This window comes from Melospiza georgiana, chromosome 12, assembly GCF_028018845.1.
Source record: "Melospiza georgiana isolate bMelGeo1 chromosome 12, bMelGeo1.pri, whole genome shotgun sequence".
Classification (NCBI taxonomy): domain Eukaryota; kingdom Metazoa; phylum Chordata; class Aves; order Passeriformes; family Passerellidae; genus Melospiza; species Melospiza georgiana.
This window is the reverse complement of record NC_080441.1, coordinates 15,619,913-15,636,770: the sequence shown is the minus strand read 5'-3', so window position 1 is coordinate 15,636,770 and position 16,858 is coordinate 15,619,913. Positions and strand designations below refer to the sequence as shown.

The 16,858-nt window shown below is 41.8% G+C and overlaps 1 protein-coding gene across 1 annotated transcript; it reads right to left on the bottom strand.

Annotated features, from left to right (window-relative positions):
* Positions 1-481: 481 nt before the first annotated feature.
* On the bottom strand, positions 482-14,967 carry CENPI (centromere protein I). Its single transcript, XM_058032762.1, has 20 exons — positions 14,769-14,967; positions 13,977-14,114; positions 13,486-13,604; positions 12,319-12,426; positions 11,179-11,227; positions 10,829-10,875; positions 10,070-10,159; positions 8,482-8,610; positions 8,076-8,240; positions 7,719-7,839; positions 7,424-7,512; positions 6,999-7,116; positions 6,837-6,901; positions 6,251-6,336; positions 5,705-5,840; positions 4,828-4,952; positions 3,694-3,742; positions 3,303-3,536; positions 1,396-1,437; positions 482-610 (listed from the first exon to the last, which is right to left on the bottom strand). Exons 1-20 carry the CDS (start codon positions 14,965-14,967, stop codon positions 482-484), a joined length of 2,238 nt encoding a protein of 745 aa, XP_057888745.1.
* Positions 14,968-16,858: the final 1,891 nt, after the last annotated feature.

Sequence of the window (16,858 nt, the reverse complement as noted above, 5' to 3'; positions counted from 1 at the left end):
AGTCATGCAGAGTACAAGAGGGGATTGGGAAGCTCACATTGCTCCAATCCAAGACATACACAGCATCCCTGAAAGGCTGATGGAGTTATTTCTCATTACCTGCTGCTGAGGAAGGCAAAGCAGGTCAGAGGTCAACATTACTTATAAATGAAGCATCACTGCTTACTGCAGTTTTGAGATGGAAAATGTTTGTTTCTCAATCAGAACAGATACTCCAACAGAGACAGACCAGGGTGAAAAAGGTGGATGTCACATAGCTTCAGACCAGAGAAGTTTAGCAGGGACAAGAGAGGGTTCACTGTTAGTGAACCAAGGCAGCCTCAACATCTGTGACTTCACTTTCATAAGAGAGATGTCAGTACAAAAGTGCAGGTAAGAGTCAATGCTCTGTTTCTCTCCTCTGAGAAAGGAAGAATTAGTGACACAGTCCTTTAGAGTCTGCAGGTCTGCTCCAGATGACAGAAGTGCAGTGTGCCCCAGGTCACACTTCCACATCCCCTGCTTTGCTGCGGATCTGGGAAACCCGACTGATGCTGCTCTCAATGAACACCTTCAGCCCCTTCAGACCCTGGGTGTAGAGATATTCCAGATACCAGTCCCACTTCTTCCCCTGCAAACCAGAAAGAAGAGTCAGATGTGCAGAACAAAGCTTTGCCTTTCTTAAGCCAATTTGGAAAGGTCTGCAAACTCTGCCCTCCTGTGGGACAAAATCCACATGTTGGGTGACATCTGTAAACACCCACAGGTGCAGGGTCACCTGCCGGTCCTAAATGCCCACAATTACATCCTTAGACTCAATCATGATCTCTAATACTGCAAGTTTTTATAAATCCTACTTCTAGAAAAAGAAAAGTCTATTGGATCAACAGGGAATAAGTCAGGAACTCCATGAACATGGCTATTAAAGCCTTCTCCCATCACTAGTGGGGATTCCTCCAGATCAGGTTTGAAGTGCACTGTGGCATAGGAAAGGAAACCAACTGCCACTGTATTTGCTCAGTGAAGATTCCTGTTCAAAGCTGTAACAAAGCTACTCATCTGTCTCAGAAATAAAATATGAAGCAGAATTTGAATTATCAATTAACTTTAGGTCCATCAAAAATAACTTTCTGGAGCCTGCAGAGAGCAATAAACAGCCCTGTCCTGGCACTGCACTGACTCATGAAGGAAATACATAAAATCTCAAATCACTAGCCACAGATACTTCACTTCTCAGCTGTTGATGTCCTCTTGTTTGGCCCTGTTAAGAGACTGAATCACAGCCTACAGCTGGAATTTTTCCCCTTCCAAAATTTTTCTAGCACACTTGTGAGTTTGGTGAATATTATAACTTCATCCTCTTCAACACAGCTGCTGAAATTTACCTGCTTTATTTACTGAAACAAGAAATCTTACCTTAATTAATTTGAAGTTGAAGGTGGTATCTTCAGGACAAATCTTAAGGAAAGGGAATAAAAAAATATCAAGTCAGATAAAAAGTATGTCCAGGGTTGATAGGTCTCTGCTAAATCAGGTCTAAATAGGTCTCCTAAATCAGGAAGTGCAGGTATGCAAAGAAATTCAGAGATTTTTAATCCTGCTTCAGAGGGGGCTTCCAGCATGATACCCTGTGCATAAGTGGCAAAGAAACATCTGGACCCTCTTTTCCTGTCTGCAGCATTACAGGACAGCAACAGGGAATATTTACAGGTATCTTTACAATTGTCTCTCTACAGTGTAAAAGTCTCCATTTCTAAACGTCAGAAATTCTCAAGAATGAGCAAGGGGAGAGAAGTGACACTGAGATCAGTGTTTGTTCCCCCAGTGCTGCAGAGCAGTGCCCTCTGGTGCCCAGCACTGCTCAGGAAAATGTGTCCCTGCAGCTCAACATTATTTCCTTCTGCCTCAAAACACATTTGTCACAGCTGTTAAGCAAAATTTCTTCTAGTTCTACAGTAGGAAGAGAATGCAAGAATTCCCCACCAGAAGGTTTTGGGGTTTTTTAAGGAATTTTGAGGTTGGGTGTTTTTTGATTTTGTGTTGGTTGTTGGTTTGTAGTTTGGGTTTTTTTAAATGTACAAAACTTAAAAAGAAAAATTAGGAAGGTGTGCCAGGGAAAGTTTAGGTTGGATATCAGGAAAATGTTCTTCCCACTGAGGGTGACTGGGGACTGGAAGGGGCTCTCCAGGGAAGTGGTGACAGCACCAAGCCAGACAGAATGCAAGAAGTGTCTGGAAAACACTCCCAGGCACGGGGTGGGGTTCTTAGGCTGCCCTCTGCAGAGGCAGGAGTTGGACTTGATGATTTTTTGTGTGTCCCTTCCACTGCAGGATATTCCATGATTCTAGGAAGCCTCAGAACAAGAATTATGTGGACAAAAGATATGAGATATATACAATCTCTTTCCTTGGTCCAACAAAACCAAAATAGCTTCCTTGAGCAAAGACAAAAGCTGAGTTTAATCAGCAGTAAGACACAAACTAGCTTGATTCAGGACACTGAACACACAACAAAGGCAAATAAGTGTTCCTAACCAGAATTCTTTGCTTCAACTTCTCAGGTGCCCCTTGCTGCATTCCAGGAGTCACACCTACACTTGCCTCGAGCCTGCCAGCATTTCTCACAACAACCTGGCATCTCTGTGCAGCCCTTGGACAGCCTACAAAACCTGGCTTCTTGGAGCAGCACACACATCTTGGGACAATAACAGCTCTGGCAAACTGCTCTCTCCACTCTTCAGCAGCTGCACTGAGCACAGGAGGGCACCCACAGTTCAAGGGAACTCCTGGCAGAACTCGCCAGACAATGCAAGACAGCTCCATGTTATCTCACCTCTGTGCTTGAAGCAGCTGCTTGTATTTCTGTTTTAGTAAGCAAAAAAGCTACCACAAGAGCCAGAAAGCACTGCTAACAAACTCTAGCATGAACAGCTGTATACAATTTAACCATGCATTTCTTGACTTTCTAGAGTTTAAATATTTAGGTCACACTGTCTATTTTGTGGGGCAGAATGCACCTTTGGTAAGCTTTTACTGAAGTGTCATTTATTTCATTAATTAGCTATTTTAGTTCTATCATGAGTACAAATTCACATCCAAAACTGCTAGAATCATACATTCAACTGCTTTCATAGCACACAATGAAAATTCAATTGGCTCTTCAAATTGTGCCAATAATCTAACAAACACAGAATGCCACAGCAGCTTTTGAAAGCTCAGTTGCCTCTACCACTCAGCCAGGACATAGAGACTCTTCTCTACAGAAACAGTCAAGACAGAACATGGTGTGCCATGTAAGATCCAAATCTTGGCCTACACCATTACCTGCTGCAGGAATTTAATAGAGTAGCCCATCATGGCAGGATGATAGACAATGTTAAAGCTGTTTTTTACTTCCTTCACTGCAGTTTTACTCAGCAGTTTATCATCCATACGAAGACCTTGAGGATGAATATCCTTCTGGAATGCACTGGATGTCCACAGACAGCCCACCATAGCTATTATGTACTGGTTGTACTCTTGGTATGTCTGGTTACTGAACTTGTACTGCAGGATTTTCTGAGGGGGGAAAAAGAAAAATCAATAAATAACATCCTCAAAGCAGCTGTGTGCTCCCTCCAGACCTTAAAAGATGGCCATTAGCACACCTCCCCTCCACTCAACCCAATTCCTTGCTGAAGTCTGTTCTAGCACATGACAGATGTGTCCACAATACCTTTTTACTCAGCTCATTTTCTTTTGCAGCCACTAAGTTGGCTCGATACCTGAAAAAAAAAAAAAAAAAAGCCAAAATAAAGACCAAGTTAGAGGCCTATACATTTTTACTACATGCCTGTGTTGAAAAAAGCTGGAGGAATGTATCAAGAAAACTTATTTCCACCATGAGAAAGATCATCAAACTTTATTGGTGAAAGAGAGAGACATGAAAAAGGATTCAAAGGGACTTTATCACTTGGCAGAGTAGGGACATATCTAATAATATCAGTCTCTTAAATGATTCACACATGACCAGTTTGCCTGGGACAGTCACCTTCATAAATGTAACACACAAGAATGGACATCCAGCCTTTAAATCAGCAGAGAAATGCAGTGTGTTTTTAAGAAGGGAGACTTTCATTCACTAAGCAAAGAAACAGAAGCCACTGGAAGTAATGCAACTTGACAGTTGTTCTATATAATAAGCACTAGCTCTTCTTATTTCCTAGAGACCTCCTGTCATGTTAATTACCCTGCAGATTCCTTAGAGAAAAAGCCACATGGAGAGCCCTGCACCAGCTGTCAGCTATTGGCCACTCTTCTCCTCAGATGCAGCCACTGGAACTAACAAGGCCAAGAAGTGCAGCCTTGGTGGTGGATCCTGCAGAGCAACAAACAATGCTGCCTTTGGCCTTGCCAGCAGCATGAGGCAGTCCCAAATTCCTGGAGTTTGGAGGTGGAAGAAGTGCTTCCTACTCAGCACATGGGTACATGGCAGAACTTGTAAGGAAAAACTCAAGTGTAGTAGCCAAAGAAGAGGAGTGAGAAGTTGTATAGTTACTACCATTAATCCCAGCTGGCTGACTTTAGTTCCCTCAAAACAATAGGGGAACTTCTTCCTTCACATATCAAAGATATGGAAATAATACCAGGAGAGAGGTCAGAGTCCTGCTATCTTGGATAACAGACTTGAAAAAAAAAAAGGGAACTACAGCTGTAAGATCCTTTATCATGAAAGCTGGACACAAGTGGAATTTTTACCTTTACCTTGCACAGCAAGAAGTAGATCCCAGGTTTTTACAACAAAGTCATTTCATTTCCAAAAGACTGAAAGAAGACAAGGAGTCCCTGCAGCCCACCCCTGTTGTAGTACCTGTACATAATGTAGCAGAGATGATTCAAGTTGACAGAATCCATGCTGAGCAGTGCTGGGTAGAAAACCCCAGCAGGAGGCATTATCAGCAAAGGCAGGTTGTACTTCAGGTACATGTCACACACCTGCAGGAATGAAACACATCCAGGCTGATTATTACTGCCAAAGCAATGGTTATTACAAACTGCCAAGGGGGTTAGAGCAACAGAGAGCATGACACTGAGCTCCAACCAGATCCATCCAGAAGGGAAGGCCAGGGTGTCTTACACAAGTGCTGTTACCCATCAGTTTTGTGCATTTTTAGTGGACAAATTCAGTTACAGATAGATCCCAGAACTGCCACTGTTTTTACAGCTATTCCCAACCTGAACTGTAGGAGCTGTTGCTGTTGTTACAGCATGGCTGGAGTTCACAATAAGCACAACTACACAGAGGACACGAGGAAGCTGGAGAATACTTAAAGCTATTTGATGCTGTTCAGTTTGTCTACAGTACAAATTAGAAAAAAAAAACCCACATTTTTAAGGAAACATTTAATGAAAAAGAGCCAAGATAAAGTTGTGTGAAATTGAATTGATCACTGCTCTTTTCTTTAAGTCACCATTAAAAAAGCAGGTTATGGCCTGCTGTTAATTATCCTTCCTCAGTTCACCTCTGAATTTAGAGCAACCACTTTCTAGCAGCATATTTACTTCTGCTTGTGGATACAACAACAGCAGTTTTCACCTGCAGATCTACCAAGTACATGGAATATTCTGGCATTGAATCACAAAGTTCTGTAAACTAGAATGAGGAAGATGTTTTTATGCTCTAGCTTAAAAATGCAAGCAACCTTAGGAGTACTTGAAAAGAAAGACAAAATGACTGGGATACCCACAGTGCCATAGAAATCCAGAATGAAGTAGAGCAAGAAGGTGGAATTGTTTTCCAAACGCAGTCCAACAGTAGAGATCCATCCCACAAAGTGAACCAGCTCAGCCACCACGTTCACCAGTCCAGACAGGGTGGTGTTCCTGCAGCAAAGACATGGCACAACATTACAGAAACCTCTTTGCAAACAGCAGCATGGAAAATGGTGAAACAAAATTGACATTTATGCTTTTGCCCCATCAAATACTCGACAACAGACACTTGTTCTTCAATACAGGCAGCAAGAAGTTATCAGCACCATATGAACACCCAGTTGTCAGTGCTATGAGGATTTTGAATTCTGGACACTTCAATTTCCAGTGTCAGCAGAAATACTTCTAAAGAAAGACAAAGAACAGGCCTGACAAGGTAGCTTACAACATAGCAGAATCATAACTGTATTATTAACCTTCTGCTTGGTCTTTAGGCTGGGTGTTGGGGCTAGAATATAGATCTAAATACACCAGTGAGCAATGCACAGAACATGGCTCACATTCTTTAAAGACAAACTTACACAGAAGAAATCTCCAAATCCATTTGAAACACACGGGAATTTAACCAGTTCTGCAGCAGCTCCTTCAGGCTCTCAAGAACACTGCACTGCAATCGGCAAAAAGAAATCAGGTTGATGTTAATTTAGGCAAGAGAATAATTCCAAACAAAGAATGCCTTGAGAAATGGCATATCCAAGGAAAGATACCAGGAGTTTCTCAGGAGCGGTGACATAGCTGCATGGCCCCTAGAACTGATTGTATGTGTTGTATATAGCTTTTCCTGGAGAATGTGAACTTCAAGTACTGAAAAAACTGCAATAAAACTGTTTAAACAAGTAGTTAAAACTGCAATAAAACAAATCAACTATTGTGTTGTGTGCTATCAGTTCTTTTTATCTCCAGTGCCCCAGCTTAATTCCAGTCAAAAAAGGAAGCTATCTTAAAGCACCTATTTCTTAAAGAAGTTAAACTGTAAGTATATGTTTTATGCTGTTTGGGCACAGACTTCTCAAAAAGATGTTTCCTATAGAGTCCCTCAACATCTAACACAAGTACAGATAGCAGAATTAACTAGAAGTAAAGAGCCATTGTGTTCACTTGAATTACCTTAAAGTAAATAGATGATGTGAAAAAGAGCTGTGCCAGGGGATCAAAGAGATATGGCTTAATGTCTGAAAAAAATGAGAAAGCAGTATGATATCAGTGCACAAATTCTATGCCCTGACATATCCCCAGGGTCCAAGCTCACCCAAAGGATGAGACACACACCAGAGAAACTGCTGAGGGGGATCCAGCTCACGAGCCCGAGGATTTCTGAGCGGCAGCTGACGCCATCCCAGAGGGGAAGGGTCTTATACAGGAACTCTTCACAGGCAGCAAATCCCTCCTGAAAAGCAGAAGAGAAGCATTCAAAAAGTTATCTGGCTGCAGTCTGCCATGCTCACATCACTCTGGAGAAAGCAAGAGGCTCACAGCTCCTTCCTGCCATACTTGCCAGGACATTCAAATTATCATTCTTAGATTATTTTTCCTGCAGAAAACAAGGCCATTTCCAGAATACTGACTTGCCATAAGTAAAGGTATTTTTATCACTTGAGTCACTGTCTCAGAAATACTACAGGAAACAGGTAAGTGCCAGAAGCTCTTTAAGGGAAGACTTTGTGAAACCCTTGGCTTCCAGAAAACACACTTACCTGCAAGAAACATTCTGCCTTGTAGGCAGTTTCCAGGAAGCTCCTGAATTCTTCTTCATGTGGGTTATCAACCACACACCAGGTGCATTCTGAAAAGGAGAGAATACTGTACTTAAATATGAGCACAGCAAGAACAAGCACAATGAGAAACCAAATTCAGCTCTCCTCCAGTAGCTGTTTTAACACTCTATGGTTATCACTGTAAATCTGAATAGCACAGAACCATTACTGCAAAGTGAAAAGCCTCAGACATCCCTTAGCTCCCTACCTCACAAGATAATACTGAAGTTCTTACCTTCCTGGAGCCTCTGGCCCATCCAATAGTAGAGCCTCAGGTAAATAGATTCATCTTTCACACAATTCATGTAGTGAAGCAACAAGGGGTTTGTTAGCACTGAACCCATCTGGGAAGGAAACTGCAAGAAAAAAAGAAATAAAGAATTATTCAGTATTTGCATCAATAAACTGCCAGAGAACCTCATGTCCAATCTTTTTATCACCACAAGACCATTCACAGGTCTCATCCAATCTCCTCAGTCAGGACTAGAAGCTCTGTTAGAATTAGGTAGCTCACACACTACTCACATATAAATAGGGCACAGAAGGCCATTCTTTGATCTACCAAAACATTCACCAGTTTCCTGAAACTCACCTCTAGACAGTGGATATTCTGTAGGAGCTGAGGGAAGGTCTGCAGCTGCTCCACTGGAAAAGACTCGTTTGGACTGCACAAATAAAAACAGCTCTTTTCTCTGTCCTCATCTAAATGCTTTGTGCTTGAACTGCTTGCAGGTATAACCAACTGGGCATTCCATTTCTGTAGAAAGGAAACACAAATGACTCAGTTCCCAATGCAATTGGCTGTACTCATGAACAATGTTCCCAGAAAGACCCAGTTTTACAAAAAAGGTACCCAGGTTTTCATTATAATTGATTGTTGCATCTCTCTATAGTTACTCCCCACTTTCCAGTGCTGAAATAAAGGCAGACTCCCATTATTTGCCAATATTCATAATGAGAAGCACTACTTGGCACCTTCTAGGCTGCCCATAACATACCCTCTTTCGTGACTGAGGCTGAGATGTGCCCAAAAACACTGCCTGGGACAAGGGAGAGGTTCCTTGGTTTCTCTGCCTTACTGCAGTGATTACTGCTTTCCATGGGCCGTCTGAGTTCTTGAAGTAAGTCTGGAAACAGAAATCAGACACCCATGCAAGAAGTTAAGCTAAGACAAAGCAATAGAAAGATCACTTTCTACTCTGATAAACATCACCACAGTCATGTAGAGACACTCAACTCTACTTGACAGATTTTCACAGCACAGAACTCTCATCATTCCTCAGTTTCATCACCTTTGGGCTACAATTCAACTGTTGGGCTTTAATTTCCTTTGGAAACAACGTCCCCCATTTCAGAAGGGATCTCCAATACTTCTATTTTATAATCTTAATTCAATCATCAACTCATAGATTAAATCTCAAGTATACCTTAAATTTAAACATGACCAAAGAATGCTCAGTTAATAGAAAAATTTTCTGAATTCAGCATAAGTGACACCCACATAACAGAACAATGCCATGAGCAACCAAATACTCAAATTAATCTAGATATTACTACAGAAAATTGGAAAAGCTAACACCTTTTCTGCACAATTTTTTTTGACATTTCAATCCCAAGCAGTCTTTAAATTCTAATCAAATGCCAAACCATCACAATTCAGATTGGCTTGGACCTAGTTAATCAAGCTTTTATTATACAACAATGTGTTCATAAAGACAGTTGAAGAAATATTTGGGATCTAGTTGCTGGTAATTTACTGCACTTCTAAAAAATGCAAGTGTGCATGCTAAAACATGTAAATTCTCCAACAGATGACTGTGCAGCACAATGCAAAGTAAAAATTTAGAGAACAATATAAATACACAAGCAGATTGAAATAAATTTTATTGAAACTCAATTTGTCTGCATATAAATTAAATGTCTGTTCCAAAAAACCAACAAAAATCTCAAACATTTAAGTCTATCCCACTGAAATAAAATTTTGTTGCACAATTTAGGTCTCCCCAGATGCTGTTTTCTCTTCTATATCTGGTTCTGCTACATGTTTCTGCTTGGTCAAAGGGCTGAGCACACACACAGGCTCTCTAAAAGGGGAATTATTTTTTTGCTGTTCCTTGCAGCTCTGACAAATCAGTTTCCTACATTTTTTTACCTGCTTTTTTCTCTCTCCTATGACAAAGACTTTCCAAGTGCAGAGCTCTTGTTCACTGTCATCTGTTCACTGTCATTTGTAGTTGAGAATGGCAGCAATTAGAACAATACCTTGACAAATTAGACAGTTTGTTTCCTTCAGAACATAATATTGTGTGAAGTAATAATAATGAAACCCAGCAGGAACACCAAAAGAAGGATTAAAGTAATCCTCATAAAATAAAGGTAGATGTCATTCCTTACCAAATCATCTCATTATGATGAAAAGGAAAGAAAACACAAGGCAAAGAATCCTCATCTAAACCTGATTTTACTCAGTGAAAAGAGAAAATGGAATTAATCTTCACCAGTAAATCTGCTATAGCTTAAATAGAAAGCTCCATACAAATACTGCAGTAAATCCTGGTTTTGAACTGACTCAATCTAATTCCTTACCTTCATTTTCCCAGGAAGGGTTATGGTCACCTGTTCTGGGCAGAAAAGTTTGTAAAGTGACAGCAGAGCTTGCAGATGAGACTGCATTCCCTATAAAATAGCAGAACAAGAGGGAAAACACATGAGGAATGTTTTTAATACAGAAACTGAATGCTGTATTTTAGAAGCAAAAAACCCCAGTGATCAGTAAAGTTAAATTCCAGAGTTACACATGATTAAGTAACCTTAGATAAACAACAGAAACTGACAGACACAACAGAAACTGGGTCAATGAAATAACAATAGAAAGAGGACTGAAGACCTTTCTGTAGTCATAACTGATAGAAAGGAATTTAACAAAATGATAAGAAATAGTCTTCTGCTGTCTAAAAAAACATGTTATTATCGCAATGTTTTTTTTTTCTTTTGAAAAAAGGGGCAAGTCCTCTACAATCTTACATTTTTCAGACATTTTTGGCACCACTTGAAAAAGGAAGATGAATAGAAAATTAAAGACTGTAATAGATAAATGAAGGTGCCCTTTGCTTCAGAGATTTTACCATACATGGTCACATTGAACTCTGCATATATCACTGCATGTGCTCACAAAACACACATGAAAATTAGGGATGCACATGCAAGAGAGAAACTTTGATGCCACAAAGACCAAAACCTACAATTCCAAGTCCAATCATTCCTCTCCACTGTGTAAGGACATTAGTTTTACAAAGTGCATTATTAACCACAGTTCAAACTCTACAAGATCTGAAATAAACTCACCATTTTTGCTTGGAGGTCAAGCAGGATCCTAATCCGAAAAGGCCTGACTGGAAATAAAATTAAGAATATAAAGGATTTTTAAAATATCATAACAGACATCTAAGCAAAAGTTATATAAGTAACATTTTTATAAAGCAAGCAGAACTAACAATTCTTATTTCTAGGGTGATAGAGAGGTTTCCAATTCAGCAAGTGTTACACCAAGTTTTCCCTGAGCTACCCCTCACTCTTCCTTGCATTAAAAGCACAGTGTTGGCTAATCATTGTATCAGCTGCATTGGAAGAAAAGGCAGCACCAGCAAACAGAATCAGAAATAAATGGTATTTCAGCTCACACAGATGAGACTCACCATTTTCCTTCCTGGTCAGCAGGTAGAGCACGTGGCAGATATAGGGGCACTGCAAAAAGGGCATCATGAGCTCTCCTGCTGCTGCAGACACACAGCCAGGACACACAAAAACCAGCACAAAGACAGCCCCACACAGCAACTTCATTTAAAACTTCATCTGCACTGTGAGCAGCCCTGACTGTAACCAAGCTGCTTAATTAACTCAGATCATTTCTTTTGGAACATGGTCTAGAAATTACAAGAGTCAGCAGTGGAAGTGCAATTACATTTTCAAAAGGAAAGGCACCTTTGAGCCAAAATACTTTTTAGAGCTTTTAACTGTAGTTGAGGCTGTAAAGAGTCTTAAATTAGTTTCAAACCAACTCTGATGCACTTTCCAACTGACCCATCATATCTGAAAAAGCTATTTCAAACATTAAGAACTTAAAACCAGTTTTATGGAAAGATTATAAATGAAGTTAATCTAAAACCATTAAAAACATTACAAGAAATATAACTCAGAACTTTGGGAACTTGTTTTAACCATCAAATATCCTAAAGTGAAAGAATATTACCAACTTCATACCTAACATGACTGCCAAGATTATCTTATTATGCACTGAATCCAAACACTTTGAAATTCCTGGATTTTACAGTTGCCATATGGCAGAAATTGCCTGAATGCTTGTTCTCTTTTAAGCTACATTTCAAATTAATTAAGTAGAACAGCAATTAGCTTCTCACCTTAAATAAACACTGCTCTAAATTTTTTCCTTTTTTTTTTTCTTTCTGCCCAAGGTGTACAAGTCAGTTTCTGCCCAGGAGCAGGAGACTTTACCTGCAGATGTCTGACAATCCCAGAGACCACTGTTACTCTTGGGAATTTATACAGAATAAATGGTCACACTCTTGTGATACAGCATAGCAATTCTTGGAAACATGTTAAACACACAGACCCCAGCAATGTTACAGTGCTTGCCTGTTCATGGACCTAAATCACCCAGCAATCTTATAATGCAAAGAGAAAAAAAGAAATCCAACCATCAGAAAATGATCTCTAATCAACACCTACTCCAGACTAATTCTAGCATTAATATGTGTACTATTAATGAACATTTAGGTTTGTTTTATCAGTTCCATGTGTTCTTCAGCTCTCCTTACCAACTTCTCATCTTGCAGGAAGGAGAAGAAGAAACCATAGAGGGCATTAAGCTGTTCCTTGTGATCAATGAAGTCAAACATTGTGATCAGCCACTTCAAAAAAAGCATCTACAGAGAGGAAAAAAAACCACATTACATTAAGTGATGGGCAAAAGCAAGGCAGGGGAATCAGAATCCAGCTCCAGAGACACGATCAGTAAGGATACACACCATTGTCAAGGATAACCAGAGAGCTACAAACACTTCAGGGGTATTCAGATGAAGAAAGTCTGCCAAGGGATTCACCAGGTAATCAACTGACCCCATCACTGCTGCTGGCAACTGGGTTTTTGGTTTCTAGAACCATGGGATCCTACTGGTGTATCAGTGGTGATTGGGAGAGAGGGAATCCAATAAACAGGGCACACATGGGCTCAGCCTGGAGAAAAGGAGGTTCATGGGGGACCTTCTCACTCTTACAACCCCCTGAAAAGAGGCTGAAGTGAGGCAGGGGCCAATCTCTTCTCCCAAGCAAAAAAAGAATAGTCAAGAAGAAACAAGCAACAAGTTCTGCCAAGGAGGTTGAGATGGGATAATAGGTGAAATTTCATCACAAACGGGTTGTCAAGCACTGGAACACACTGCCAGGAAGTGGCTGAATCACCATCCCTGGAGGGATTTAAAAGATGTGCAGCTGTGGCTCTTGGCACATGGTTGGTTTGGCAGCAGTAGGTTAATAGTTGGATTTTGTGTCTTAATCTTTGCCCATCTAAAGGATTCTACCACATAAACCTTTGAGCAGACCATGTGAACATAAAAAAGAGTCTTTCCCTAATGTTAACTCATGTTGCCACAACCAAGGTGCACATGACCTGAGGGATACCTCACTGAAATTAAAGGATGCTTCACACAGCAGAAGTATTTCACAGAAATCTTGGTGGAGACACCATTCCTGAGGAGTTCAAAGATACAAGACAAGCAGGAACCAAATCTCCACAGACAGTTTTAATGTGTTCTTTGGTTCCTATTGCCACTCTAGCAATGGCATCTCTGCCAGTCTTGGTAAACAACAGTATCTTGGGTAAGACCTTGTATAATAAAACCTCAGGATTTTTGATTCCTCAAAATAACCTGTTCTTATGACTCCTGTGCAGAAGCAATACCTACTGTAAACACTTACTAAGTTACCTGGATGTTGCCTGAGCATTTGCCAACACAGAGCCAAGACACAGCTGTAACCACAGAACTTTCTGGTATCACTGAGGCAGGAATCAGGCTCTTCAACAAACGAGTATTCACTGTATCAGCTGGAAAAAAAAAAACAATTTCAAGTAAGATGGTGCTCATGTACCAGGTTCTTCAATATTGTTTTGCAGCTTAAGTCAAAATTCCCTCTGGACTAAATTATTTAGAGCTTTCTTGCTCAAAGTAATGGTGTGTATGAATTTAGCAAGGACTTACCTATACCTCAAAACGATGACAAATAATTCATTTCAGCTTAACAAAATAAAATGGAAACTACACCAAATCATGCCAGAAAAAAAAAAAATTATGCTATAATACCACAAACACATTATCTCAGCAGGTTTGATTAGAGGGGAAAGGCACATTCACAGAAGTACAGAGGGGATTTGATTAGAGGGGAAAGGCACATTCACAGAATTATAGAAATGCTGTACCAAATCTGCCACTGAGCACCACCTTCAGCAGGATCTCAAACCCTTCAGGGGGCAGCCCTTGTTCCAGGGCAGTGCTTTCCACAGCATCCAAGTGTTCCTGCACAACACTCTTCTTCTTCAGTGCAACAGAGTCTTGAGCTAGGAAAAACAAACAGGATAAGCACAGGAATAAGGAACTTTTGAACAGAAATTAAATAAAAGCTTCTCTGAACTGTCCCTGCACATACTCCTTTTTCTTGACATAGTAACAAAGCAGAAAAAATTTTAAGACATTAAAGAAGCATTACATAGCTCAGGGGTAAAGCGGGAAAAGAGAAGTGAAATTACTCTAAAATCATTGATATTATAATAAGAAATATGTAGAGAGATCTCTTAGAAGAGCATGTAGTGACACGACAAAGGAATGGCTTCAAACTGAAGGAGGTTTAGATGAGATATTGGGATAAAATTGTTTACTGTGAGGGTGGTGAGGCCCTGGCTGAGGTTGCCCAGAGAAGCTGTGGCTGCCCCATGCCTGAAAGTGTTCAAGGCCAGGCTGGATGGGGCCCTGAGAAACTTGATCTACTGGAGGGTGTCCCTGCCCATGGCAGGGGGGTTTGGTCCTTCCAATCCAAGCCATTCTATACTATTCCTTTTTGTTTAACATTGTAATAACACAAAACTTCTAAGACATTAAAGAAATAATACATAGCTCAGGCATTAAAGAGGGAAAACAGATATAATTTTTTTTTAATTAAGAATGCAGCTATCATCTTCTCAATCCTAGATAACCACCCCAAAAAATTTCCTCACCTTTCTGAAAGTAGCTCAAAGCTTGCTCTAGAGACCCTTCCTGGCTCTCACATTTCTGATCATCAGCAGATTGATTATTCTGCAAACTTTTTTCAGAGTCAATTTTCCTTCCCTTTCGCCAGGCAGAGAGATCAGTTTGGCTTTTATTGGGAATGGACAGAGGCTGCTTTGGGGTCTTGGAACTCCTGCTTCGCTGCATCTTTTCAGACTCCCAGCTGAGACTGGAGAATTTTACTCATTTGTCATGTGAGAGCCAATCCTTCCTTAGTTAAGAAAAGAGATCAGCTGAGGAATGTCAGAGAGCTGGTTCCCTGCAAGAAAAAGAAACATTTATTTTCCTGACAAGCAGATTTTAGAGGCATCCTGCATAACATGAGTAAATTCAAAAGAAATAGTTTAGAGCTCACTGCTCCCTAAAAGATCAGACAAGATCCTCAAAGATGTAAAGACAACAGTGTATCAAAACTCTCATCTTACATTAAAAAGGAAAAAATACCCAAGTAAAAATTAACACAAGCTCCTTTCAAGTTAAACATTATCTGATACAATCTTATATAGCTTTTTGATTAAAAAAGTCAACATAACCAGAAATTTAACATAACACAAACAAGTTTTCTTCTAAGTGAATCTTGTACATTATTATTTTCCTTACTTTGATTGCATGTGCCAATACAACCCAGTCAACAAGTCATGATTCTCTGCAAGATTAGGTACAGATTGTAGAGGATCATAACAACACTTTTCTTCCTATTTCACAAAAATTGGATTCTTCTGCAGCCTTCCTACGAACCAGCTTGGATTGGAAAAACTAAGAAATCTGGGTAAACCTCCAAATGAGATACAAGAGCTACCAACAGTGCCAAACTACACAGGTGTAGGTGAAATACACCCACAAAAAGTGGCATTTTCTCCTCAATATGCTGCAGAGATCAACCTTTTACCCACAAAATAGGAAATTTTGCTACAATTTCCTGAACTTGGTAGACTGTGTACCCCTGTCCCTGGATTGCTGGAACGTGTATTTCCTGAGACATTAAAACACAATGACTTTCAATTCATACTCCTCTCACTTCCTTACGAGGTTACAATCATCGTTATTTCCCTATAGGCGTGTTCGTCACTTTCCTGTGCAGCAAAGCTCGGTGACCACACTGGAGTACAGCACCAGATTTCTCTCAGCTCCCTCACCACTTCCCTACATGTGTTTTGTTGTCTTTTGTCCTGCAGTTCTACCAGAAAGGTTTGGTGAAGGAGAGAGCGGCTGGAAGGGCAGTTCTGGCTCTCAGCGAGCCCCTCGGTGCCCACACGGGGAGTGCGGCAGCAGCACCCCTCACCCTCACCCTCCTCCTCCTCAGCAGCCCCCAGCGTAACACCCCCAGAGCTGCCCGGGGCACCCTGAGGGGACGGAGGTGGCGAGGCCGGCCCGGCCCGGGGGAAGGCACTGACTGCCCCCTCACACAGGCGCTGCCCTGGTCATTGAGTGCCCCTCTCATGGCCACTGCCCACTGACCCTCCCGCTGCCCTGGGTACCGACCCCCGCCGCCATAGCCACAGACCCTCCCGCTGCCCTGGCCACCGTTCCCCGCCGCCATAGCCACTGACCCTCCCGCTGCCCTGGGTACCGACCCCCGCCGCCATAGCCACTGACCCTCCCGCTGCCCTGGGTACCGACCCCCGCCGCCATAGCCACAGACCCTCCCGCTGCCCTGGCCACCGTTCCCCGCCGCCATAGCCACAGACCCTCCCGCTGCCCTGGGTACCGACCCCCGCCGCCATAGCCACTGACCCTCCCGCTGCCCTGGGTACCGACCCCCGCCGCCATAGCCACAGACCCTCCCGCTGCCCTGGGTACCGTTCCCCGCCGCCATAGCCACAGACCCTCCCGCTGCCCTGGCCACTGAGTGCCCCTCTCATGGCCACTGACCATTGACCCTCCCGCTGCCCCGGGTAGCGACCCCCGCCGCCACAGCCACTGACCCTCCCGCCTCTCTGGCCACTCACCACCCCACTAACGGCCCGTCTCTCGGGGCAGCACCGACGATTGCAGGGCAGTTGGCCCTCCTGCCGCCCCGGTCACCCTTCCCACAGCC